The following is a 27472-nucleotide window of genomic DNA, read 5'->3' as shown; positions in this document are numbered from 1 at the left end:
GTTGCAGTTCAACATGTTTTCAGAATAAGGCTGCCATTTCCACAAAATCCTAGAAGATTAAAAAACATCTGATTTGAAGATAAGAAACATGTTTTCAGTTGAAAAGTAGTTAATTGAGGATAATTGTGGAGAGGTCATCACCAACCATGTAAACTGCATGCAGTTCACGTGTTGTTGCGCATGAAATGTGTAGTTTCAGTACACGCTACCCAGCAAGTTTTTAAAAAGTGACAAACTTCAAGAAAAATGGACCGTGCTGATAGGGGAACTCATCATTGAAGGATATTATGTGTCTCTACTGTAAAAATTTGAAAGCAACAGAACCCAGAAACAGAGCATAACTTTGTGAAGTTTTGTCTCAATCTGGTGATTTCCATTCAAAGTCTGGTCTGAGGGGTCCACAGAGAGAGCCAAAGCTGAATGACGGGCTGAGAAGCAGGAGAAGACTAGCTCATTAAGAGCCTGGAGAGCAACGTTCACTGATCCCAAAGTAATCAGGGGACCAATTAACCACATTGAAGACAGAGTCCCAGCACAGTTAGCACCCCCAAACTCTCAGGGCCATGAGTCTGCTTATCAGCTCGGAACACCCAAATGCACCATCATCCTCCTGGGCTCCTGGAGCTGACATGGCAAAAAAAGAAAAAGAAAAAAACTCTCTTGGTACTACTTTAAAGCACCCCAGGAAACCTATTTTTCAGTGCTTAAGTAAGCTTAGTGTGGAGGGTGAGATCTCCTGAATGTTCCGCCATCCTTTACTTATTGCCTTCATCTGCTTTAATTGGCATATTAAAATAGATTCAAAGCCAGTGCTGCTGTCTAATCATACAGTGGGTTGATTATCTGTGATTGACGTACTCTCCAGATTGTTAGGTTAAACAGGATCCCTATCTAAATTGCTAAATGGCCGATTTGCTGTCAGTATGTTGATGACGGAGCTGTGTGTTTGTCAGATGGTGTCAGTCAGATTTAATGGTTAAATCAAGCATATACACCCATACCTGTGATCAATGGGCTGCAGAGACTAATCTTAAACACCTTTTTTGGATACAGTCACCCTCAAGTCCGCAAGAACATTACTCACATTAAATTTCCCTTTACTGACACGGTAAGTGATCTCTGGAGAATACCTCCTTGGCAAGTTTGCATAATAGCATCCAGATGGCGTGCAAGTGACTCAGTATTCTGACATTTGGCGTGGCATTTTGTTTCACATCACACTTCCAAGCATTGCATCCACATACAACACATAAGGGAGGTAAGAGAAGGCATGCTGAGAAACTCAGAAAATACCTTGAACCCCTTGGCAAGGTTAAATAAGCATTTGTAGTCACATACTCTGAGGTATCATAGAAACTATCAGAACATTCATTTCTAAGGATTTGCGTTCTGTCCAACTACTGAAAAGCCAGCCACTGAATATCCAGTGAATAGGGATATGTGTATTTGGCCACAATCTCTAGTGAAGCAAATGACAGAGAAGAGAGTGGTGAGTGATGAGAGACTGAAAGGGGAGAAAAATAACAAACATATGACCAAGGTCACCAAGCTCTAGACACCAGCTGCCTAATGTTAGCACCATGCACATACAAAATCATTTTGAGCCACATACAAGCATCATGTACTGTACACAAACATAACAGAGTGACAGTGATATATGAATAAATTAGCAAAGGTTGACTTTTCTATTCCAGATCAGTATTCCCTGGGGATTCACTTTAGAAAGGACAGTTTCACATTTAATAATTAATAAAATACGTTCAGCACAAATACAGTGTGCCCTTCGTGTAGCTAGGGTGAAAGTGAGGCTGAAGACGTACAGTAGCTGAATAGCGGAAGCTCCAAATTTCATGAAAGAGGCTGGATTTCATTTCCAGTCAAAGCTGTAGTTAACCCCAACCCCATATCTGGGTAAGGAAAAACAAATGTTAATAAATGGTGTGAACACAAACATATTTGATGCTTCAGGCATGCCCCGCGTCCAGTTTAAATGAGATGTCGCATTGTTTGTGCTCAAGAGTTGAGAAACGCTAAGCTTTTCAAGTCGCTTACAGTTCTCATATAATCACACTGTGTTTATTGAAATGGTTGAGCGCTGCTGCAGGCTAATGAAATCAAATAATGCTTGAGTAGCTTACTGTTCAAGGTGATTTTTTTTCTATGCTAACATAGATGCTATGCTAACAGCTAATCAAAAGTTGTGTTAGCTTGCCATGTAATTTGCTATGACGAACATACCCAAACATACCCATTTAGCCTGTTTTTGAAGATTCTCACCCGCCCTCTGCTCCAGCTGTGTCCCTGTGTATTTCTAACCCTCTCTTCCTATTTTTCACATTATCCGTTCACCCTCATGTGTCTACCAGTTTTCCTATCTTACATCATTTTTTCGATTTCCTCGCATCTCTGTTGGATTAGTTTTCTCCTCAGCTAGATTTGTACAGCATGTTTTGATTTATCCTCTTTTTTTTTAGTTTGGCAAATAGATTTTTTTGTCATCCTGAGATTTTGTCCAACATTTGGATCCATTTCTCACCATATGTATGTTCAGAAATCAAATCCAGATAAATTACAGTTAATACCCAGTGAAATATTCATTAATCCTACAAGACTTTAACCATAGCTTATGATGCCACGATTCCAAAGTTTTCCAAACCTTAACTCTAATGGAGTTCTGAATTGAGGAATCATTTTGCTCATCCAGTATTCTAGCCTGCCAGTAAGGGCTGTGCATACTGCCTGTCTCATTAGCATGAAACTTGAGCTGTTGCCCTTACAAGAATGCATTATTTAAAATCTGCTGAGGAATGGGAGATTTCATAGTAACACATCAGATGCTCTTCACTACCATTAACCAAATGAGGGAAGAGACTGTATTTTCAAAAAAAAAAAAAAATGCTTGCTATCACTCCACTGGTGAACGTGCATCAATCAGCCACAACATTAACACCTGTCTAAGATTGCACAGGTTCCCCTCACTGCATCAAAACATCTCCTATCCACCAAGTCCTGGACAGGTGGGACTCTTCGGTCCTCTTAGTTAGGGTGGGGACTCAGTGGAATAGGTTTGTTCTGGGGCAAACAGCAAATCCTTAGATGGAATGTAGCGCTGGAACTTTTAAGGCATGGTGAACTTTTTTCAGGTAATTTCTAAAGTAATTTTGCTTTGTGGTTGGTTGGCAGTAATGTTTAGATGTGTAGTCCTTGGGAAAGTAGTACACAATGTACAAAAATACTTTGATCCTAGCAGAATGTTGAATTGTAATAAGATCAGTGTTGGGGAGTAACATAATAAGCATGACAATATATTAGGTAATCCAAAGTATTCAGAATATGTTACTCACATTAAGTAAATTAACAGAATACATTACAAACGACATTTTGGGGCATGTATTCTGTAATCTGTAGTGGAATACATTTTAAAAGTAACCTTTCCAACACTGAATGAGATAATCACTGCTGTTTAATTCACCTGTTCGTAGTTTTAATGCTGCAGGTTTGAGAAACTGAGAACTCATCTGCAGCTTTTTGGTGGTGCAATACCTTACAGAAAGCTGGCTTATACAAACGTGTACCATCAAAAGACAACTTTAGCTTGTATAACACAGAGAAGATATTTACTTTTTTTGTTGTGTTCTTCTTACAAAACAAAACATATCCCTTTAGATTGTTTGTATGATTTTTAAGTGTATTTGCTAGTGTGGAGCAGGGAAATTATTTTACTGCTATTGTTAAATAATTGTCATCATTACCATTGCATTAATAATATAATCTGGAGTTTATATTGCATTCAGGGGTTAAACAGTGTCTCTTTCAGAAAGACTGAGTTGCAGGCTGACAGGAAGTTGTATGCAGAAGTGGAAGTTATTTTGAGCCGCAGGCTAAGACGAGGCTTTAACAATGTAACAGATATTTTGAATCTTAACACTAGTTTGGTGTCTTTGGAAAAAACAAAGCATGAGCTGATTATCATAGAAATCCTGGTGGTCAAAGACAGACTTCAAGACACTGGTGTTAAAGCTGCTCATGCACAACTTAATGGAACCCCAAAGGCCTAGTATTTCTGAACAACAAGGAGGAGGAGGGAGGAAAGCAAGCACAGTGAGACAGAAATACAGTGAGCAAAGGATAAAGTGAGACACAAAGTAGATAAGAGAAGGAGAAAGTATGAAAAAGGAGGACGTGCTGGGGTGCTGGGATGAAAAGTAAATGGCCCAGTGACCACAAGGCATCCCTCCACCTCTTCCCTCTGACTCCAAAGCACCCACCCTAGTTCTATTAGAAAGCCATCTTCAGCTTTCTGCTCCACTCTCCTCACGACACCCCTCTTTAAAACCAGCAGCCCTGCCATCCCATTAGCCTTAGCTAGAGCAGCTACCAGCATTATAAAAGGCCCAGAGGAGATGGAGGTGGTGACAGTGGGGTTACACTGTGCATGCGTGTATCTATGCACCAGAATCTGTGCAGAATGAGTGTGACAGATATGCAGTATATGTCCCATTGGCTCAGCTGACAGCCCAGTGGCACCAACATGTCCCTTCCCTTCCTCTCGCAGCAAAGGTAGACGAAAGGAAAGCCGCCATGGGCTTGACATTTACCAACTGAATAGCCCTACTTCACTCAGTAAGTAAGGGACAAAGCTTCAGGCCCCACCTCCTCTCTGATTTCACTGGAAGAGCAGGAGGCTTAACTCTGACCCAATTGCAATCCTAGTGATAATGCTTATAAGTTATATTTATAGCACTTTTACCCCATCTAATTTTAGCCCTCAGTGCTCATTCTTAACTGAGTGGCTCTTATCTGTCAAACACAATTTTAAGCGACAAAAGGCGTAGACTAAATATTTGACTTTAAGGCCATAACAAAAACAATGAGAACAGAAATTTCAGCAGATAGGAAAAAGACTTTGTACAGCATTACTTTGCAGTATCAGCAAAACACATTTCAAATTAAAGAAAGCGCAGGGAACTTGTTTGCAAATAAAACTCTGTAATAAATACTCAACTATAACATCACATTGACATCATGTTAATTAATATGACGGGATTTCCTTTGGAGAAAATTATGACCATCCTAAATGTAGCTGTTTTAATTCTCGTGCCTGACAACAGCGTGGTGTTATGTACTGGCAGAAAGAGCGGCGATGATGAACAGTATATGCAAAGGCAATGGAAACAAGACTGAAAATAATGAGCTAACGGCATACGGGTTGATAATTCAGCACCGAAGTTTGCCATTAACAAATCCAACAGCTCTCACACAACCAAGGTTTTCTGAAACCTTGTTGCTGTCTTTTTCAGCCACTTGAGACTAAACTCTAGAATTCATATCATAGATATATTTGATATGCTATGGCCTTGCAAAGATATGACAAACATATTCACACACAGTTCTGTAATTTCTCAGTCAAACTTCACTATGTTAGATCTTTATATGAATTTTAATCTTAGACTATGAAAACCTGAGTTAATACAAAATACAGTTTTTAAATGATGATTTCATTTATCAAAGGAAACAACCATCCAGACCCACCCGGCCCTGTGTGGATAAGTATTTTCTAATTGTACCATCATGTAATTCAACAGCATTTCATAAGAAGAACATCATGCCAATAGTCAAACATTGTGGTGGTATTGTGAGGGTCTGTTGGTGCTTCATTGCTTCAGGACCTCGACAACTTGCTGTAATTTAGGGAACCATGAATTCTGCTTTCTACCGGAAAATTCTGAAGGAGAAAGTTGGCTGAGCGCACTTGGGTTATGCAGCAGAACAATGATTTGACAAACACCAGTAAATCCACCTCTGAATGGCTCACTCTTTATTTGACTGTTCACTATGCCACTGTGTTCACCAGCTAGCAGGTGTGGAATATATTGTTAACTTTACTTTGTACATATAGCTACTTTCTGATGACTTTAGACTATGAAAGAATCTTATTCCACAAGTAGGAAAGCAGTAGCCATACAGCCTATATTAGTCAGTCATAAACAACACAGGACACCAATTATATATCCTTCTTAGGGTGTGAGACAAATGATTTTTACATTTAAGTGGGAAACTGGATTCCCGGAATCTCTAAAATCTGTTTTGTTTTTTTTCAATGGCCTGAAATACCAAAGAAAGGATTTGCCACACATTAGTGAAAGGAGAACAGAGGGAGAAGCAGGTAATGACTAAAATAAAGTGCAGCTCTACACAGCTAGTAAAAACGATTGAATTACAGGTCAGTTTCACAAAACAAGTTCTAAACAAAACCATGTAGTAACACACTATCTTTTTCTCATCCGTATGCTGTACTTGTCACTGGCTTTAAAAATCAGATGAAAGGTTTGGATCGTATTTTAAATTATTTTATTGATTTTTCACAGCAGCGAGTTCGATTACATACATTAATGAAAATTTTAAAAATTACAGTAACTGGAGCGGTTTCCTGTCTGTATACTTTTAGTATTACAGACACAGTGTATTGCTACATGGCCAAGGTTGCGGACTGATCTCTACCTCATGTCTGTTAATGAGTGTTTTGAATTGTTGGAAGCTAATAGCTGCACAGAAATACTCAGATTTTATTATGCATTCATAGATAAATACATTAACAAAGAGGGTTGCTACTATGTTCTTCCAAGTGCAGTAAAATCCAAATACAACACAGACTGTGTCTATCCACAGCGCCAGTAAGTATCGCTCTTTATCTCATAACTCACAATCACCCCCAAGACACCAAAGGCCAAGCAGTTACTTGACAATTCACTGCCTCTGCTGCTTGACAAATGTGCCATGATAGTCTCAGCAGGGAAGGGGAAGGGCAAGAGGTTGAGATGGACTTCATACCCAGTTCATTTTGAAATGTGATAGACACTGAACCCACTGTGGACTGTGACCCCAAGTGTTAAAAGGCAATAAGGCATCCGTTTTATTGAAGTGGTGTGTCATGATGTTCCTACAAAGCTTGCGTGGTTACACTCGGTTCTCTCGCCACAAAGCCACAGTGGCTCCCTGGGTTTAAAGATAATCTTTCTTGAAAATCAAACAGTGTAACAATATGCCGTTTTCATCGCTTGGCGCACTGTAGGAATAATACCTCAGCAGAAAAGAATCAGTTTCTTCTGCTTCACAGTTGATCGACATACCAACCGACTCCTTTTGCAGGCTGTTGAAAAGCAGACTTCCTTTGGGAGGAGGCGGAGGGCGAAGAAGAGGTAGAGGAGGAAGAGGAGGGTCCGTATATCGTAAGCAAGAATAAGGACAGATTTATCTGATGTCTTCTTAAAATTAAAAAAGTAACATCATCAAAACTGCCTTTATCCATGCCTTCATAGACCAGCCCTCCTCTCCACTGAGACGGACAGAATCGAAGAGCACGTACACCATAGAGGTTAGGACATTCAATTCAGTAAAGAGGACAACACATAGAAAGTGAAACATTTCAAAACATACAGTCCAAAGGGCAGGAATTAGAACACAAGCGTGAAACAAGACCAGTTGGGTTTTAATGCACAGCACAATTTTAAAAAAAAAAAAGTCATATAATGTGGGCCAGCTTCAACAAACATCAGGAGGTACAGAATATTCTTGTTTACAAAAAGTCTGTCCTAGTTTGGTTAGCTTTTAAAAATATATATTTTTAAATAAGTAGGCTGAAACTTTTTTAGTGCAAATCTCCTCTTAACAGTGTTTTCTTATAGGCAAGCCCACATTACCACACCAGTGACCTAAACAGAACTAGATAGGGGTGTTACGGTACATACATATAGCCTGTTACAGGGCATTGGGTTCAGTTTGCCTTTAAATTAGCGTAAGACTAATTAAGTCTATATTTTAATGCAAAGGAAACTTGTTATCTCAAGTTAGATGGTCCCATCTGCAGAGCTTTAACAGATCGCCACTTTTGTCCAACAACATACTAATGTATGTATTAGCCCCTGGATGTATAAGAGGCACCACCCGGCTATCATTCAAAATGACAAAAACTGGACACAGACTAGTGCACCACATTCACTGAGTCTACCAAATACGTGGAACTAAAGCTTGGATGAAGAAAGGTAGAGCTAGGGTAAAAAAAAAACCACACCGCCCCTTTTCAGTTCTCAGGTTTTACATATCAGGACAACCTAAAACATTATCTGGTCCTACTCATTAATCTGATTAGGTTTATTAGCTTGTTTCCAAACAATCTGTCCACGAATCCAAAGTTCTGTAATGGAGTGATGATGAAATGGACATCCAGGGAAAATGCATCCCAAAATAAAATTGACCAGTTTGCAGAGGAATTACAAAAACTTACATCCTGGATCTATAAACTTCAGTAAGCACGTTAAAGTTCAGGACAATACAATTAGAAAAAAACTGAACAAGTATGACATGTTTTGGAAAGGTTGCCAGTAATTAGCCACTTCTCTTTAAAAGAAACATCATTGCATGACATACCAACTATCTAACACGGTGGCGGATCTTGGGATACAGACTCAGTACTGTGTACCAACTTATTCTGGAGTTAAATGTCTCACAGGTAACATAAGGTAATGAAACAGGACAATGATCCCAAGCATACTGGCAAATCTATTTAAAAAAATGGGAAAAAAATAATAATCAAGGCACTGCAATGGCCCAGTCAGTCCAGATCTCAGCTTATTTGAAATGCTGTGGCATGACCTTGACATGAGAGCTGTGTATAAACAAATCTCTGCAAACCTCAATGAAGAGACTGACAAAGCCTTAAAGGAAATGATTAATTTAAGTTATTCCTAATAAAAATGATTCTACAAGCTACTGAATCATTGGGCGCACTTAGTTTTTCCCTCAGTGCTTCTACATTTTGCTTTTATATTTCTTAAATAATGACTTGATATATTTTTTTGTTCATCTCTCATTTTTTGTGATGTCCTGATATGTAAAACCTTGGAATTGAAAAAAAGAGGTATATTTTTCTTTTAACCATGACTTGACAATTCTAATGTGCAATTAACTATTTTAGGATTTTAGAGTCCAGTTAGCGGCTGCATGACAACCAAAATGTGTTGGAGGCAACCTTACAGACATGACTGGAGGCATGCTTTAAGGAAAAACCACCAGTGATCACAGCTGATTCAAAAGTGCCAGTTATTTGGTTGTTTCGTATTATAGCTTTGGACAAAACCAGGTTGGCTATTTCCTCATAAATCTGTTTTTTCTGCTGCTTCAGGCTTGGAAAAATATTCTTTGCAGAAGGGTGACATAGCATGTTTGTCTTTATTATGCACAACTTCAACTTGTTTTAACATTGCATAGACTTTTAACCATACTAATTATTTTTGTGTACCGTTTCACCCCTAAAAATAGCACACAAATGAACCAGACTACACATGTGCACTTGTCACATAGACAGAAAAGCTAAATGTCAAGTAGGAGGTTATATACTGAGTATACAAATAGAGATCAATGGGAAGGCACTTCACTACAATTAACACTGCAGGTATAAGCTGCCTCCAAACACGCAGGAAGTTGATATTATCTTATATTATCTGTATAAATCTTTAACAGGTTCATAAAGCAAATGTAAAATAAGTGGCTAGAGGCAGCTTTAACCTTTAACAAAGAATAGCCATCCCTACCATGGTGACTCTGGGAGCGGACCGGCCAATGTTTTTCTCCTAGAAAACAGAACCAAGTGATTAGATTCTGCCACTTGGATGGTTATAGAACATGATCACACTGAATAACTGGCAGTTATTGTTTTTGCATGTGGTTAAATTTACAATAGTCTTGTTCAGAGGTGAAAACAACCATTTTGCTGTTATTCTACATGCCAAAATTCAGCCTCACTGAAGCGTAGTAGCTTCACTCATGACAAACATGTCTTTTATAGTGGTTACAGGCAAAATGTTACCAAAAGTGAGGTCATTTTTTGTGCACCGATACTGATTGTTTATTAAAGGTTAATATTTTTCTTCCCATCTGCTAGTGTCTGATTCTACCTGACACCATGACACAAAGCATCAAGTCACCTCTCTCCCCACTCCAAAATTCAGACACACATTGCATTCCTCTTAATATAGGGGAGAGACAGAGAGGGTTTCAAGATGAAGAGAGAATTGGGGTAAAAGGGGAGACAAAGAGGCTAATGAGTAGAAAGGAAGAGATGCAAAAGTCACTGTTGTTCCGCACACCCTAACACCGCAGGGCTCCAGCCATGCAGCACTTTGATCCATCATCATCGATTTAACATCAGCTTCTCATCGTGGTTGCCTCCCACACAACAACACGCAGCTACAAGGATATTTTCCCCAGCTCTGTGTCTACATGGTGTGCATGCCAGTTCTGACCTTAAACCCAACGACTCTATAATACATTCATGACAAAAGGTGGGGGTGTTATTTTACTGCGGATATACTGATGAGCATGAATTGCAGATTTAAGTGTAGTTATACATATACATTAAGTGGTTTATGTGAAATCCCCTGTGAGAGAAATCTGCAAACACTACACCTCAGTAATGAAATGCTAAAGTACACATACCCAACAGAGTGAAGACACATGGACACACTAGTGTGCTCACTGTAGTGTATAGCTTACTGGGTCTTTCCTGTCTCCCTTTTATATTGTAAAGAACCACCCATAGCAGAGAAATCAGATCATTTTATCTGACGCTTTATATAGTAAAACTACATAAAATATGATTTAGAACTAAGCTAGTAATAGGTATTTTAACTGTGGACACACTATTGCTCCAAAAACAAGCTCCTGTAACAACATAGTGAGAGCAACAAAGCTCATGGTTACCAGCGGCTGCCAAAATGCGATCTGGCTACACCATTAAATATGTTATATTCAATTTAATGGTGGGAGTGAAAGAAAAAAAAGCATAATGTATGCCAAAGCTTTCCTTTTTTATTTCAATTTTCAAAGTGAAGAACTGCATGCAGCTGCAGGCGGTGGACCGAAAAACTGTGTGTTTGCTCAGCTACGAATAAACAGACGTACAGACAGCGGTTTAGTGTGTCATTTTAATAGTTAATTAATTATTTGTTACTATCATAGTAGTAGTAAATTCATATATTGATTGTATCATTTTATTGATTTTGAGCTGATTCTATATCTAAACAAAGTGCTTTAACTTTTTTGACTTATTAAGCTGAAATAGAAACAACATACAGCAGCTTGGAATTGCCTGCAGCTGAAAAAATAATGAGCTCATATCTTCCAAAAATACGAGGAAAAAACTAACTAATTAGAGCAAACATCTGTCATAAATATTTGGTGGAGAGGTAGGGCAATACACTAACAAATATTAAGACGGGTTGTATTGAAAGAAAAGCTGAGTCATGTATCTTTTTCATTTGAATCTTTTGACATATATATTTGAATGTGCTCATTATGATATCAGTAGCTGAGCTGCTGTAGAGTGTTATTGATGAGTAGTTCATGATAACCTCTTCATCAGATTAGCTATGGTCACTTTGACTTCACGAGGTTGTGACCTTACAGGAGCAGTAAGACCACTGAAATCAAACCCTTGCTGTACCCTCTCAAGCAGTATGGGTGAAGACTCTTACAAGATGACCTTGAGTTTTATTCACATCAATAAATAATAAATGACTTGATAAATCTATAAGACATGTGATGCAAGGCTGACGTATTGATGGTTGCAGAGTGTTTCCCCCAGAGAACACGCTCAATGCACCTGATTGATGCCCTATGCTTGGTGAGGGGGATAATGAGGAGGATGTGGATGTATTCCTGCAGCATGGGAGCGTTGGGGACCTGCAGTGAAATCTATGCTCAGTTTAAAGCCTAGTAAAATGTGTAGCTTCCATAAACCTTCAGCTTTAGTAGCCACAGAATATATTTTCTTTTCTTTATTGGAGGTAATGCAGGCAATTCATCTCTTTGTGACCCTGCTGTAAGAGCTGCAAAAGACCAGCCCTATTTGTGGTTTCTCATGCCAGCCTGAGGGTTGATGCACATTTTTTAGAAGCAAATTGTGACAAGAAACCTTGATACCTGAGCATTAGTTACTGTTCTCCTGAGTCAGCATTATGCAGTGTATTTTATGATGTGTGCAGTGTTTTAGTCAACAGAAACTCATATTGTTGAAGACTGCTACAGGAAGATTCAGCATTTCCCTTCAGCGTTGCACAAGCAAACAACTGTCTCATTTCACAGTGTTGCCATGTAAAGCAGTCAGTTATTTTGCATTTTCTTAAATACCGAGAAACCAGATAAATTAAAGGTTTCAAACAGTCCGTTAAGAAATTAGATAAATCAAAAGCTGGGTTACAAATATAAAAGCTCAACAGTATACGACATTAGATGTGCTCCTTACATGGAATAAGATGGTTACACATACATACATTTATTGATGCTGGCTGTGGAAGCTGTAGAGAGAAGTGGGTGCACAGGGGAGACCTCCTTTCCTAGGAAAATCTCCTTGCCAGCACACCCACCATCAGAAGTGAACAATGTTTGCTCAAATTTTCAGCCCAAGATTGTTCTACAGGGCCGCAGCTGCATTTCCAGCCACCTATGCCCCTGTAGGCCCTGACATATCAGCAGGACTACCTGAAATCAATGATGTGGAGTCGGCCTGCTCAAATGTCAGCCCCAAACGTGGCATGTGTTCATAACAGAGGTGGGACCAAGTCATTGTTTTGCAAGTCTCAAGTAAGTCTCAAGTCTTTATCCTCAAGTCAAGTCTCAAGTAATGTCAGGCAAGTCAGAGTCGAGTCTCAAGTCACTGGTGTAAAAGTCCGAGTCAAGTCACAAGTCTGAAACTTTGAATTTCAAGTCCTTTCGAGTCTTTAAAAAAAAAAACGAAAAAATAATGTTGCAGTTATGCTAAATGTAAATATTAGACCATGTAATTTTAAAATCTGTGTTTTTCTCAACACATGACAAAATAGTGAACTTAGAAAATATACACAAATTGTGAAATTGCACCTCTTTAAAATGCAGCTCAATTAAACCTAGCTCCAAGAATAATTTTCACCGACAGTTCTGAGATAAGCTGCATGTCATTCTTGGATGCGGTTGTAGGACCGGCTTTAAAATCGCATGACAAAAATATCATACACATTAAAAAAAACTGTATCACCAACGTAGCCTGGAAAACATTTGCTAGTTAGATGAAGTCAGCTATCTCATCGTAGCATATTTATATGCATATTTATAATTATACGCTTCTTGGAGTGAGTGCATACACTCATGAAGTTTAGTAACTTCCGGTCACTGCAACAAGCCCAGGTACAGTTTACCGACAGATGGGTGCAGGACCTTGAAATGACTGGTGTCAAGCCAGCCTCCAATTCGAGACTTGCAGTCAAGCCAGCCTCCAGTTTGTTTTACGTTCCCTGTGTATTCAAAGTATTACGGGAATGGATGTGGAAACCGGATTTCAAAATAAAAGCCAACTTCGAGTGAATTAACAGATATGTTAAGAACATAATAACATATAATTTAGGCTTTTTTTTTTTTACAAACTCTAATGTTAGATCTATATGACACAGCCTTGTACCCTAATTGTGCCCTGTCACTATCAAGGCCATCTTATTTTGGATTTCAAAGTAAAAGCCCTGTGAATCTTCATTTTTGAACTACTCTTTCAATGACTTAATAATGCTCTTAAAAGCAAAAGTCGTATTTCCAAATACTATTTGAACTTTATATCAACACTTTCCAACCACAGTCTTTTTACAGTGATACCATATCAATATCAAGTCAGTCTGATTTTGCCTTTCATAGTAATGGCCCTTTGAAATTGTCCATAATTGACTTAATCTTCTAACGATTCAAAATGCTCTAAAATGAAAAATTCTTGTTTCCACAGGGTAATTCCACCTTAGATCAACAGTATACAGCCCCACAGTGATACCATATCAATATCAAGTCATTCTGATTATGCCTTCCAAAATAAAAGCCTTTTTAAATTGTCCATAATTGACCTAACTTTCAGTGATTTCAAAATGTTTTAAAATGGAAATTTCCTGTTTCCACAGGGTAATTCCACTCCAGATCAACAGTATACAACCTCACGATGTTACCATATCAATATCAAGACATTCTGATATTGCTTTAAAAAATAAAAGCATTTTCAAACTGCCCATATCTGAGTTGCTCCTGGAACAATTTCAAAATGCTCTAAAATGGCACATTCCTGTTTCCACAGGGTAATTCCACTTTAGATCAACAGTATACAGCCCCACAGTGATACCATATCAATATCAAGTCATTCTGATTATGCCTTCCAAAATAAAAGACTTTTCAAATTGTCCACAATTGACCTAACTTTCAGTGATTTCAAAATGCTCTAAAATGGAAATTTCCTGTTTCCACAGGATAATTCCACTCCAGATCAACAGTATACAGCCCCACAGTGATACCATATTAATATCAAGTCATTCTGATTATGCCTTCCAAAATAAAAGACTTTTCAAATTGCCAAGATACGACCTACTCTTTTAAAGATTTCAAAATGCTCTAAAAGTGAAAATTGCTGTTTCCACAGGATAATTTCACTTTAGGTCAACAGTATACAACCTCATGATGTTACCATATCAATTTCAAGTCATTCTGATTATGCCTTCCAAAATAATGGCCTGTTGAAAATGCCCATAATTTACCTAACTTTCAGTGATTTCAGAATGCTCTAAAAAGGAAGATTTCAGTTTCCACAGGGTAATTCCACTTTAGATCAACAGTATACAACCTCACGATGTTACCATGTCAATTTCAAGTCAGTCTGATTTTGCTTTTCAAAATAAAAGCTTTTTCAATTTGCCCATATATGACTTACTCTTGGAGCGAATTCAAAATGCTCTAAGATGGAAAATTGCTGTTTCCACAGCATAATTCCACTTTAGATCAATAGTATCCAACCCCACAGTGATACCATATCAATATCAAATCAGTCTGATGTTGCCTTCCAAAATAAAAGACTTTTCAAATTGCCGATATACGACCTACTCTTTTAAAGAATTCAGAACGCTCTAAAAATGAAACTTGCTCTTTCCACAGGATGAATCCATGTTAGATCAAAAGTGTACATCCACACCATGGTACTACTTCAATTTCAAGTCATTCTGATTTTGCCTTCCAAAATAATGGCCTGTTGAAAATGCCAATAACTTACCTAACTTTCAGTGATTTCGGAATGCTCTAAAAAGGAAATTTTCTGTTTCCACAGAATAATTTCACTTTAAATCAACAGTATACAACCCCACAGAGATACGATGTTAAGATCAAGTCACTCTGATTTTGCCTTCCAAAATAAAAGTATTTTCAAATTGCCCGTAGACGACCTACTCGTTTAACGATTTCAAAATGCTCTTAAATTGAAAGATGCTGTTTCCACAGGATAATTCCACTTTAGATCAACAGTATCCAACCCGACAGTAAAACCATGTAAATTTCATGTTGGTCTGATTTCGCCTTTCAAATTAATGGCCCGTCGAATTTGTCCATATGTGATATACTCTTTCAATTATTTCAGAATGTTTTAAAAATGAAAATTGCTGTTTCAACACATATTGGGTTTTCATTTTGAAAAGCAAAATCAGACTCAATTGATTATGACAGAATTGAATCATAAAGATGATGTAAAAGGAAGCTGAAATTGCCACTAGGTTGTAATTGATAGTACGTTTATATTTTAAGTCTGTGGAAAGATGTCATGGTTGGTTTGCAAGCTGTTTTGTAATTTCTTTATTTAGAATGACATCTTTCCACAGACTTAAAATATGAACGTACTATCAATTACAACCTAGTGGCAATTTCAGCTTCCTTTTACATCATCTTTATGATTCAATTCTGTCATAATCAATTGAGTCTGATTTTGCTTTTCAAAATGAAAACCCAATATGTGTTGAAACAGCAATTTTCATTTTTAAAACATTCTGAAATAATTGAAAGAGTATATCACATATGGACAAATTCGACGGGCCATTAATTTGAAAGGCGAAATCAGACCAACATGAAATTTACATGGTTTTACTGTCGGGTTGGATACTGTTGATCTAAAGTGAAATTATCCTGTGGAAACAGCAATTTTCACTTTTAGAGCATTTTGAAATCTTTAAAAGAGTAGGTCGTATCTTGGCAATTTGAAAAGTCTTTTATTTTGGAAGGCATAATCAGAATGACTTGATATTGATATGGTATCACTGTGGGGCTGTATACTGTTGATCTAAGGTGGAATTACCCTGTGGAAACAGGAATTTTCCATTTTAGAGCATTTTGAAATCACTGAAAGTTAGGTCAATTGTGGACAATTTGAAAAGGCTTTTACTTTGGAAGGCAAAATCAGAATGACTTGACATTGATATGGTATCACTGTGGGGCTGTATACTGTTGATCTAAAGTGGAATTACCCTGTGGAAACAGGAAATTTCCATTTTAGAGCATTTTGAAATCACTGAAAGTTAGGTCAATTATGGACAATTTAAAAAGGCTTTTATTTTGGAAGGCATAATCAGAATGACTTGATATTGATATGGTATCACTGTGGGGCTGTATACTGTTGATCTAAGGTGGAATTACCCTGTGGAAACAGGAATTTTCCTTTTTAGAGCATTTTGAAATCACTGAAAGTTAGGTCAATTATGGACAATTTGAAAAGGCTTTTATTTTTGAGAGCAAAATCAGAATGACTTGATATTGATATGGTATCACTGTGGGGCTGTATACTGTTGATCTAAAGTGGAATTACCCTGTGGAAACAGGAATGTGCCATTTTAGAGCATTTTGAAATTGTTCCAGGAGCAACTCAGATATGGGCAGTTTGAAAATGCTTTTATTTTTTAAAGCAATATCAGAATGTCTTGATATTGATATGGTAACATCGTGAGGTTGTATACTGTTGATCTGGAGTGGAATTACCCTGTGGAAACAGGAAATTTCCATTTTAAAACATTTTGAAATCACTGAAAGTTAGGTCAATTATGGACAATTTAAAAAGGCTTTTATTTTGGAAGGCATAATCAGAATGACTTGATATTGATATGGTATCACTGTGGGGCTGTATACTGTTGATCTAAGGTGGAATTACCCTGTGGAAACAAGAATTTTTCATTTTAGAGCATTTTGAATCGTTAGAAGATTAAGTCAATTATGGACAATTTCAAAGGGCCATTACTATGAAAGGCAAAATCAGACTGACTTGATATTGATATGGTATCACTGTAAAAAGACTGTGGTTGGAAAGTGTTGATATAAAGTTCAAATAGTATTTGGAAATACGACTTTTGCTTTTAAGAGCATTATTAAGTCATTGAAAGAGTAGTTCAAAAATGAAGATTCACAGGGCTTTTACTTTGAAATCCAAAATAAGATGGCCTTGATAGTGACAGGGCACAATTAGGGTACAAGGCTGTGTCATATAGATCTAACATTAGAGTTTGTAAAAAAAAAAAAAGCCTAAATTATATGTTATTATGTTCTTAACATATCTGTTAATTCACTCGAAGTTGGCTTTTATTTTGAAATCCGGTTTCCACATCCATTCCCGTAATACTTTGAATACACAGGGAACGTAAAACAAACTGGAGGCTGGCTTGACTGCAAGTCTCGAATTGGAGGCTGGCTTGACACAAGTTTGAAATGCACCGTGTAGAACGAAAGACCATCGTACGTATCATAAGTTTACCAGTCTCACAAATTGTCGTCATAAATACACATTCCTTAACAGTTTATTAATAGGACCTTTGAGCTCAATGGTAATTAATTAGTAGTGGAAATAATTTCTGGTACCCATCACAGAAATGTAGCAGTGACAACAATATTGTATGCTGTAATCGTACTGGGCAATTAGTGATACAAAAAACCTGTTTTATCCTGTGAATAAAAGTATGTTTTTGTCAATGTACCATAATAACAGAAGCGAAACGCAATATTGTGTCAGGACAATTCACTATTTATGCACAATAAACAAAGGAGCATAGCGCGACAATTTCTGTTCAGCGCCAGACTTGCTTGTAACCTATATCACTAATTATGTTATGAAAATGACGTATTAAGTACTAAAAAACACTGACCTTCGTGTAAATGCTTGGAGCAGACTAACCTGTGAGCTGGAGTGTTCTGGGACGTTATATTTGATCTTTGAATGGCTGCAATCCAGGCCATCCGTCGCGTCTTTGTTACTTCGGAAACATGGCTTGAACAATTTCTCTTCAACGACGTAATCCGATAACAACCGATCTCTTTACCCGTCGGCTTCCCGTGGCTGTCATGCGACCGGCTATTGCAGTTAATAATACAACGGCTTCTTGACATTTTTGTGTTTCTTTTTATCGCTGTATAACTGATTTTAATTGAAAGCCTGCGTGCGCTAGTACCGCTTGCCACGAGTTCCCAGAATCCTTTGCGGTTCTACCCGTGAATGACGTCACATTTTCAATCTCTATATAATATGCATGTTAAATTTTATATTTGGGGTAAAATATCAAGTCTTTTCAAGTAAACCGGTTCAAGTCCAATTCAAGTCCCAAGTCATTGGTGTAAAAGTCCAAGTCAAGTCACAAGTCTTAGAACATTTTTTCAAGTCAAGTCTAAAGTCATAAAATTAATGACTCGAGTCTGACTCGAGTCCAAGTCATGTGACTCGAGTCCACACCTCTGGTTCATAATAAACACAGACCCAAGGTGAGGGAAAAAGTATGAGCCAATAAAATGGGCAAAACTTGGCCCCCTGATATTTACTGAGAAGTTCATAATTCACAAATCTGTTTCCATCCAGCAATCAATGCTGTAAACATCACTGATAGTAATGAGCATTAACGAGCAACATGATGGGAATACTGACTTCAGGGGCTGCTGCCATACTGTGATGCATGTTGCAATAAAACTAAATGTTTTTTTATGACTACAAATTCCTCGCGTACTCTTGTATTTCATATTGACGCAAAAGTAGCATATGTTGGCCTAAAATCACATTAGCCATGTTTGCTGATAGTGGAGATGCAGCCTGGGAGCTGAACACACAGTCAAACAAAATGATTATTAATTCATCACAACAAATGGATCATTGTAATGAGCTAACTCGAAACCTTCAGCGTAACATGCAGAGCAGCTGTTGGGATGCCTCACTGGTTTACTGAGATGGAAGGAGCCTCCAATCACTTCAAGATCATTTAAAGCAAGCTACATATTTCCATAGTTCAGTCATAGGACTTGTCTTTAAAATGAATTACTTAATACAGCAGAAGAATGCAGTTAGAATTTGGGGCATATGATACCCTGTAAATAGAAATTCTTGTAGGGTCACATGATTAGCGGTCATGTGACTGCAAACTCTGCAATGCAGCATGGTCCATATACAGCTTGGTATTTGTTTTGGTTAAAAATCAAGTGTGTCTATCTTTGGTCTGTAAATAAAATGGTTTAATTTCAAAAATGTGCATTTTGTTTCTTCCCCACTTCCCCTGTTGTTGATTTCTTTCAATCAGCACCTCACTGAGTGATGCGCGCTCAGTTTGTTGCTTCGCTAATCTCAGCACATTAGCATGTTAACAAATCAAATTCCCTGAAGGAGTGAATCTCTGTACCTGTGGCAAAACACTGGGTGTAATATTATGTAGCGTACTGAATGTGTGATTTGTTTCACACCCCCAGACCCACACCCAATATACATCCACACACACACACACCGCCGCTCCCCTGCTGGATTGCTATCAGTCCCTGAGAAAGCTGCTTACATAACTACACTTCTAGCATCATCCCGCGTCAGCCTCCATATCAGATGATAGCATCTTAAATGGCTATTTGACAATGTTGCATCTCAGTAGCAGTTTATGAAGACATGGCCACATATGAGTGTCTGTGTAAGGACAAGGGCGTGTAAGTGGTATAAAATAAGATGGTGTGTAATGAAAAGAAATAAACAGGGAGATTACTGAGATTGTTACACGGAGAAGGCTGAAGCCATTCGGCCAACTACAGTCCCGATTCATTTGTGTAGCAGCAGCTCATGCAGTTATTTAAGCCGTATTCATAGAGACTTGAAAATAACAATGTTAAATATTCATGCTTAACTGGTTCAGGGGTTGGGATTGTAAAGCATGAAAGCTGATCGTGACATGATTAACAAAAGCAGAGTACAAAGTTGTCAAGAGTTTACCCGTCTTCATGCAGGGGAAGAAAAAAAATCTTCATTAACTCTTCATCTCATACAGCTATCCCCCAAGCTCAGAAAGAGTGGGGTGAGCAAGCAAGGGAAAGATTAAGAGAGGGAGAGTGAGAGTAGAGATTCGATAAAGAAGAGTCTTATTTCAGTGCTTCACACAGTGCTGGATGATCAAAGTAGAAAATGCTGTTTTAATTCCAAGGATCATATCTCATCTCCTGTCCACAAGCTCATTTTGGAGAACTATGCTGTAGGACAGAGGGAAAGAGAAGTAGCAGAAGCACAGGAGGCATCCAGCCAGATTACTACAGTATACTTTTTAGCACTGCTATATAACTAAAATTGCTTGACCTGTGACGGATGGTTTAAATAGTACTGTGTTTCCCAGCATTGTCTTTCTATAAATTCTTCACCTACTTGATCCACATGAGACATCTTCTGTGTTTAACATTGATAGATAGATATTTTTTAAAGAATGGCATTGAAGGTATTTAATGAACTGACAATCAGCAGGGAAACTAAGCATATAAGCAGCACTCTGACTTCAGATATCCTCAAGACCAAAACTCATTAAAGTTGCCGTAGTCTTGGCTGGCTTAAACTAAATGGCCTACTTGTATGCACACCTCCAGTACACTCCTATCTAAATACACAATTTAAATTCAATTCAGTTTTTATCAGGCCAAATGCCAACAACAATCACCTCAAGGCATTCATATTGTAGGGAAAGACCCTACAATACAACAATGTCAAATCTTAAAATCGTGAAAAACCACATCCACTAAAAGTGGATGAATAAAGAAGTTTTTTAGCTTCTGGGCTTTCTTCCACATCATGATTCTACTGCTCATTAATGTCATTACTTCATTGCTTAATCCTAAAATTCATTTGAGTTTACGTTTAATAATAATTAGTGTGTGATTTCTTATGTTATTAAGAAAAAAAGTGATTACAGTGATCTCTCAGGGATCTTTGGCCACTAAATAGTAATAAGTTAAGGTAAGAAATTCCAGCAAGGTGTTCAGAAATGTTACATTCAGAAATTGGTTGAACGTGGGTGAAAAAATAACTGGTCTACATAACTGCACATGTGCACATATGCAAGTCAAGAATATAATGTTTCCAAAATAGCTGTCAAACAATACAGACGTGTTAAAACCAAGTCTGGGTTTGAGAAGTGAACTCAGTGTGGAAATACCTTCTTTCTAATGATCAGCATGAGAGAACTCTTCTGGTTACAATACAATTTCCTTCTGCATAGAAATTGTGGGCTTGTTTCAAGTCATAATGAATACATACATATTTATATATGATTCGATAAAAGTTGTCTTATGAGTGAAAACATTCAGATGCTGTGTCTAATCACTCTGTTCTTCCATTGCTGGAAAAAAGCAGTAAGAACTGGTATACAAATATATCTACGCTTACAATGGCTAATGCCAAATGTCTCTGAGTATACAAGTAGAACTGAGTGCAATGGATTAGTTTAGGTAGTATTTAATGCCCTCTTTTAACTGGTGCTCCAGCTTTAGCAGTTGATGCTTTCTTTACATCAAAATAAAAAAAATTACAATAAAATTCAAAGTAAAGATGAATTGCCACCAGATGACACCTGATGTCAGGCTCCACAGCAGTCACCTGTACTGAAGTGCGACCACTGTGAAAAACCCTTCCCACTTCTAGACAGCGAGCAGACACCTGCACACACTGTGCACCCTGTCCATACTTCTCCAGTTCCCCATTCAACAGCACAATCAGCCTCAGCAGGGTCTCCGGTCTCCAGTCAATACAGACAGTTAATTCTAAACTCATTAACAATGGAGCCATAACAATGGTGCACACAAAAGCAGAAGGTGTGGGTGGATCGTCTTTACACAAGAGGAAAAAAAGAAAAAGCTGGGTTTTTCATAATCAACTGTCAGTCATTTGCTAAGATAAAGGCTTCTTTAAGACTGCATAAGGGACGGAAGCCTACTGTTGCAATTCAATTACCATTTTGCTGGAGTTTTATAAAAGAAACATAAGGATGCGGTATCATGGCTATGACGGGTTTACTTCATGAATAGAAATGTGTTTCTGCAGAAGAAAAGAGGAGAGACTAGAATTAAAGCTTTGACACATTCATTGAAAGTTGTGCTTTTTCCATCTCCTTTGGCCTCCTGGTTGAATGAGGAATGAAATATCAAAAAAAGATTTGTATGCGTATTAATGAGCCTTCTCTGTATGAGTGGAGACCTTCAGAGCCCCGTTGCTTGGCTTTTGATCATTTCTGACCATTTATCAATAATTTTTCACCATTTGCGCCATTAAAATTTCAGAGGCTCATCACATTCCTGGATGTGACAGAAAATGTGTCCTGCTTCAAAATCAGCCTGAAGCACAAAAGCAGACAGCACTTGACATGGTTTGCACAATTGGCTCCAGGCAAAGGGTGTGAGTGAGACAAATTTGAATATTGATTAAGGCTCTTTAATCCACCTAGGGACCTATTGGTATGTCAATCATTCTCCCAAATCTAGTAAAGCGTAGCAGTCTCAAGAGCAAAACAGTGGCCCAAGGACTCTGTTCTTTTCTGTTGTGTTTTAATTGCTGTTGGCACTGCATGCCGTGACTCATGGTAATGATTTAATGAAGTCATTGAGATTTAGTGAGCAGCCACAGGCTACAGAGCTCCAGCTGAGAATAGTGCACCGTTCAGCATGGCTTTATTAACATGTAAGAAAGATGCCACTGGTCACATCAGTTGTACCGATCACAGCAATTGTGATTCATTTGGTGGCGAGCGAGGAAAAGCTACACAAAAGGTTTTTATAGGACAGTATTTAGGATTCTTAGTATTTCATGTTTCTCACTGGGAAGTAAAACCTTGTCTCTTTTGCAGATTTTTGTTTTCAGTTCACACACAGTCTGCACCGCCTATAGAAAGTACGCATTCCCATCTATACTAGATGTGGCTTTTTGCTTTTTGACTCTCCCTAGGGTACTCAAAGCGCTCTATACAACATTCAACTGATCACTTTTCTTCTAATTTTTTTTTTTTATAGCTTCCTAATTCATGCTTCAATGGACGCATCAGAGAGCAACTTGGGGTTTGTATCTTGCCCAAGGATACTTGCCATGCAAACTGGTGGAGCCAGGGCTTGAACCACTAACGTTCCAATCAGTAGATCACCTGCTCTACCTCCTGAGCTACAGCCACCCCACCCCCTTTTTATCCACACTAGTGTAGTGATGGCATAATGAACCTTTCTGCTGGTTGCATAGGATACATTTGAGCATGTAGTAATTCTCTGATTAACTAATTTGCGCCACCTACAAGTCAAGATAGAGAAGTTGGAAGAGCAATCATCGATTAATAATAGTATCCCAATAACTTTGGGAATTTCTGAACTAATTTTCAATTTGTTGTTTCTATTGAAATACTGAAAAAAATCTATTTTCTAACTTTTTGTGGAAATTCTACTTCAGGCAGTCAGGGGTGGTGCCCTGATCTTTTACGCAGAGTAATCATTAGGTTAAACACAGAGAACATGCTGTAATGGAATCACATCATATTATATACACCAGATTTTTATATAGAAGATAAATATGCTTACTTAGTGGGGACTCACAAATATATTAAAAGGCATCAAACAGGTAAGTGTGCATTGGTCCCGTCGTTTAAGAGCCCCTTATTGAGTAGTCATGGGCCATACCAACCCTATTTTCCATGGCTGGATTAATAAAGACACATAAATACACATTAAAGTATTCAAAACAGCCACGGTGGTAGCTTCAAGAGCAGTTTAAATGGACTGGTACTTGCATAGGGCTTTTTTGCTGCAACTGGGCTCTCAAAACACCAAAACCTTATTTTGGTTCATAAATTACAAAGTGAACATAATGTGTTTTTTTAAATGCGACTCAAAACTAGTAATTGAACAAAGCTTACTGAGGTAACGGAGCAAAAGAGCAGTTTTCCTACTACTACAATAGTAGTCATCTCCTGCAGGAAAATTACAAAGAACACAGATTTCAGCATAAGCTTCATTTTTCAGACCAAGAAAAGTTTTTCAACTACTTGGTTCTGCTATTCTTTCCACAAATTCCACTGAATTTCAGCCCTGTTCTGCAAACTCCGCCAACTCAAGTTCAAGATGCCATAATGAAATGCATTGGAAAAGCAGACTTGAATCAAAAGGACCCTTCCTTTTACATTCTTATTAGATTTATGTTATAGGAAGTGCCATGTTATGGGTTATTAAGCAGTTGAAGTGCAGCCTCCTCTAGATGACAACATGGCTATAGAACCAGCAGTCTGGTTTGACTTTGATCAACTCAAAAACACTTGTCTTGTTTGAAATCTTAAAAGAAAATACATTTCCAAGTATACATGCATTCAATAAAAGCCACCTAAATCATTTAAAAGTCACCGAGAAGCCCTGATGCCATTTTAATCAGTCATTAAGAAATGGAGAGAGCTTGGCACAGTTGCAAATTTGAGTAAGCAAGCGAGAAGGGGACTTCTAAGGAAGGACGCCAAGAAACAATAACTCTGAAAGAGCTTCAAGCTGTATCATTCAGAGTGAAGGGACTGTGCAGACAACAGCAGCTGAACCTTGTCCTTCACCAGAATCTGTGGTGTGGCAGAGTGCCAAAAAGAAAGCGCTCAAACTAAACCACGTGACGCGTCAGCTACAGTTTGTCAGATGACACACAGGAGACACAGCTGGAAGACCCGTTCATGCTCTAATGAGACTAAAGATTTACTTGACCATGACGGCAACTTCCTAACAGACGTATTGCATTTTTAGGCACTACGCACTTTAGTTATTATTTTATTACCCAAGTGTATCATGTAATAAAATTCAGCAAAGAAACATTTTTGAAGGGGATAACTGAGCATGTTTACCTAGAATGAAAGAAAAGATTGTACTGGACCACACTTTGTTTAAAAAATAATCATCTCTTAACATCATGTCATGAAATGCTTTCGTTTGTACAACACTTAATTTTCATTATAATTGATTTCAGTTCAAAAGAGTTTTTTTTTCTATTTCTAATGAGCAGTAAAACTTGAAAGATTCTAGATTCCAGCTAATCCTGAAAACAGGGGACTCATCCTGCAGCGAGACATGGGTAGAGAGTAAAGCAAGAGCAGGGATTTGAGGAATGGCATTCATATATTATTTCAAATTTCAAATTTGTCAGGTAATTGGTTAAAGTATCTGCCAGGCGATCAGTATTCCACACAAGCAGCTGGGGTAACAAAAGTCTCAGTTGGAGGCAGGGGAAATGTCTGACAGAGCCTTCCTCCCATCTAATTAAGTAATAACCCTCACTCAGAGAAAACCAGAATAAGCCGCGAGGAAAATCTATAGAATTCATTTCCAGAGATGCAGCAGTAATTTGTTGCAAAATGATAAATATTGCATTTGTTAGATGCCCAAAACATAAATCATGAGACTCTATTATGGTGTGAAAGGCCAGGTTTGACATTCTTGGTCATGGCACATTAGCACTCATTGAAAGAAAATCTGCCTGTGTGGATTTCCTCTTCCTTGATGTCTCCGTCCGGTCTTCCCCGTGCTGTAGTAAATGTAGCAGCCCCTTTGCCAATTTTTGCATTCTCCATAATGGTTGGGGGAGGGGACGATCCCCACTGTGTGAAATTACGTCTGCACAGTCAAAATGACAACAAAACCAGCTTCAAATATGGCAGATGGGGAAAGACAACCAGCGAGTCTCTCCTGCTACCTCTTCATAGCGCAAGCCATCAACAAATCTGGGAAGCTGAGAACGCCTTGCTTGTTGCTTTTGTTTGCATGAAACATCAAACTCTCTGACAAATAGCTATTTGATGGTGTGCGAGCGAGCCATTTCTTTCTTCTGCCACTATTACTCTGCTGATATCGTGTGGGGAAACAAATTGAAAGATGAGTGAAGTGGAAAATGACTGTTGGTATATAACCAGTGAATCATTGTAATTATGCACCACAGCTAAGCATGAAATGTTTACCCAGGGAGATGTTTGGAAAATGCGCAACATGTACATGTCAATATATGAAATACAATTGGTCTTTATGGGTGTGTTTAATTATCACATTCTGCAGCTCTAGAGCCACCACTCCTCCTCTGCCTTTAACAAAGCTTCATATTTCATGTTGGCATGCGTTTCAGTCAAATGAGAGTGAGTCAGGTTGATAGATCAGGCGTCTGCAGAGATGATGCATTTCTTCTGTGATTGCTTTCATAGCCATTACTCACAGCATAGGGTGATTAGTAGGCTGGCAGCTGACACCTCTGCTTGCGCGTGCATGAAGGAGCTATCTCATAGGAGGGTCCTGTTACCTCTGCCACAACACTGATCTTTGGGCACAATCAATGGGCTAAAATAATGGATTAGGCACAATCCTATCAATCAGCCTGTCAGGGTGGAGGAAGTCATGAAGGACAAAGAGCAGCCGAGCTATTTATGTAAAAGGCGACAGGACTTTCTGAAATATCACTCAAACGTTGTCTCCCGGAAGTCATCGTGTTACCATTCATAGGTATTTTGGGAGGAACGTACTGTATCGGTGCTGACCTTTGTTTGCCTCTGCACACAGTGAGAGAAACAGCAACAGTCACAGAGCGTCGCCCTTTAACTGAGGTAACCCAGTCTTTGGCCGATCAATATTTTCTCACAGTCAGGTTTGAACAAGCATGTATAATGTTTACATTAATGAGAAAGCAAATTACATTGCCCAGTCCTAAATCCTATTGCAGAATCAATGTTTAACTCATCATCTATTAACATCAACTATCAACTGACACACAAATAGATGAGGTCAATATTGTCCTGATGTTACTAAAAGACAGTTTCCCATATAAAGGCAGCAAGCGGCCCCATTCAAATCTATGAAACAAAATGCGTTAATGCACACAGATTTGATTTTGAAGTCAATAGATGGTTACATTTTAACAAGCGAAGAGCAGGAGGCTTATGAACTGCAACACACTGCATTAAAAGAGGGTTGTGGGCTGGGATTGGCTTTATAAATGTGATATAAGGAAGGGCTTTTCCAGGATATTTTAAAATGGGAGAGTAAAGACAGAATATTTCTGTTCTGAATATTCTTGTTTAATCAAAAATTCAAATCAGAAATATCAGAGGCCATATATCACATATAATGCTAGATTTAGATATAATAGATATAATGCTAAATTTTTCAAATATCAGAAACATTGATTTGATATAAACACAGGGTGACTGGTTTCTTTAATGTAATGTAACTTATAATAATCATTTATTTCCTTTATTTGTAGATTAATAGATATGTCGTTTTAGTTGTAGCATTCTAGATCATCATTTATGTTTAGAAGCACCACTGAACGACGCAGGAAATCATTCCTGCCTGT

At 38.1% G+C, this 27472-nt stretch overlaps 1 protein-coding gene across 1 annotated transcript in view; it reads right to left on the bottom strand.

Moving 5' to 3' along the window:
- shisa6b (shisa family member 6b) overlaps positions 1-27472 on the bottom strand; it is an 80458-nt gene that overhangs the window by 13935 nt on the left and 39051 nt on the right. Inside the window, exon 4 of the mRNA XM_085361181.1 lies at positions 9591-9629. Coding sequence (XP_085217307.1) covers positions 9591-9629 — 39 coding nt within the window. The remainder of the gene's footprint in view (positions 1-9590; positions 9630-27472) is intronic.

The sequence above is a fragment of the Diplotaxodon limnothrissa genome, linkage group LG8, assembly GCF_057381915.1.
Source record: "Diplotaxodon limnothrissa isolate DT_005_m linkage group LG8, D_limnothrissa_male_GT1.1, whole genome shotgun sequence".
Taxonomy (NCBI): domain Eukaryota; kingdom Metazoa; phylum Chordata; class Actinopteri; order Cichliformes; family Cichlidae; genus Diplotaxodon; species Diplotaxodon limnothrissa.
This window is presented reverse-complemented; position numbering and strand designations above follow the sequence as displayed.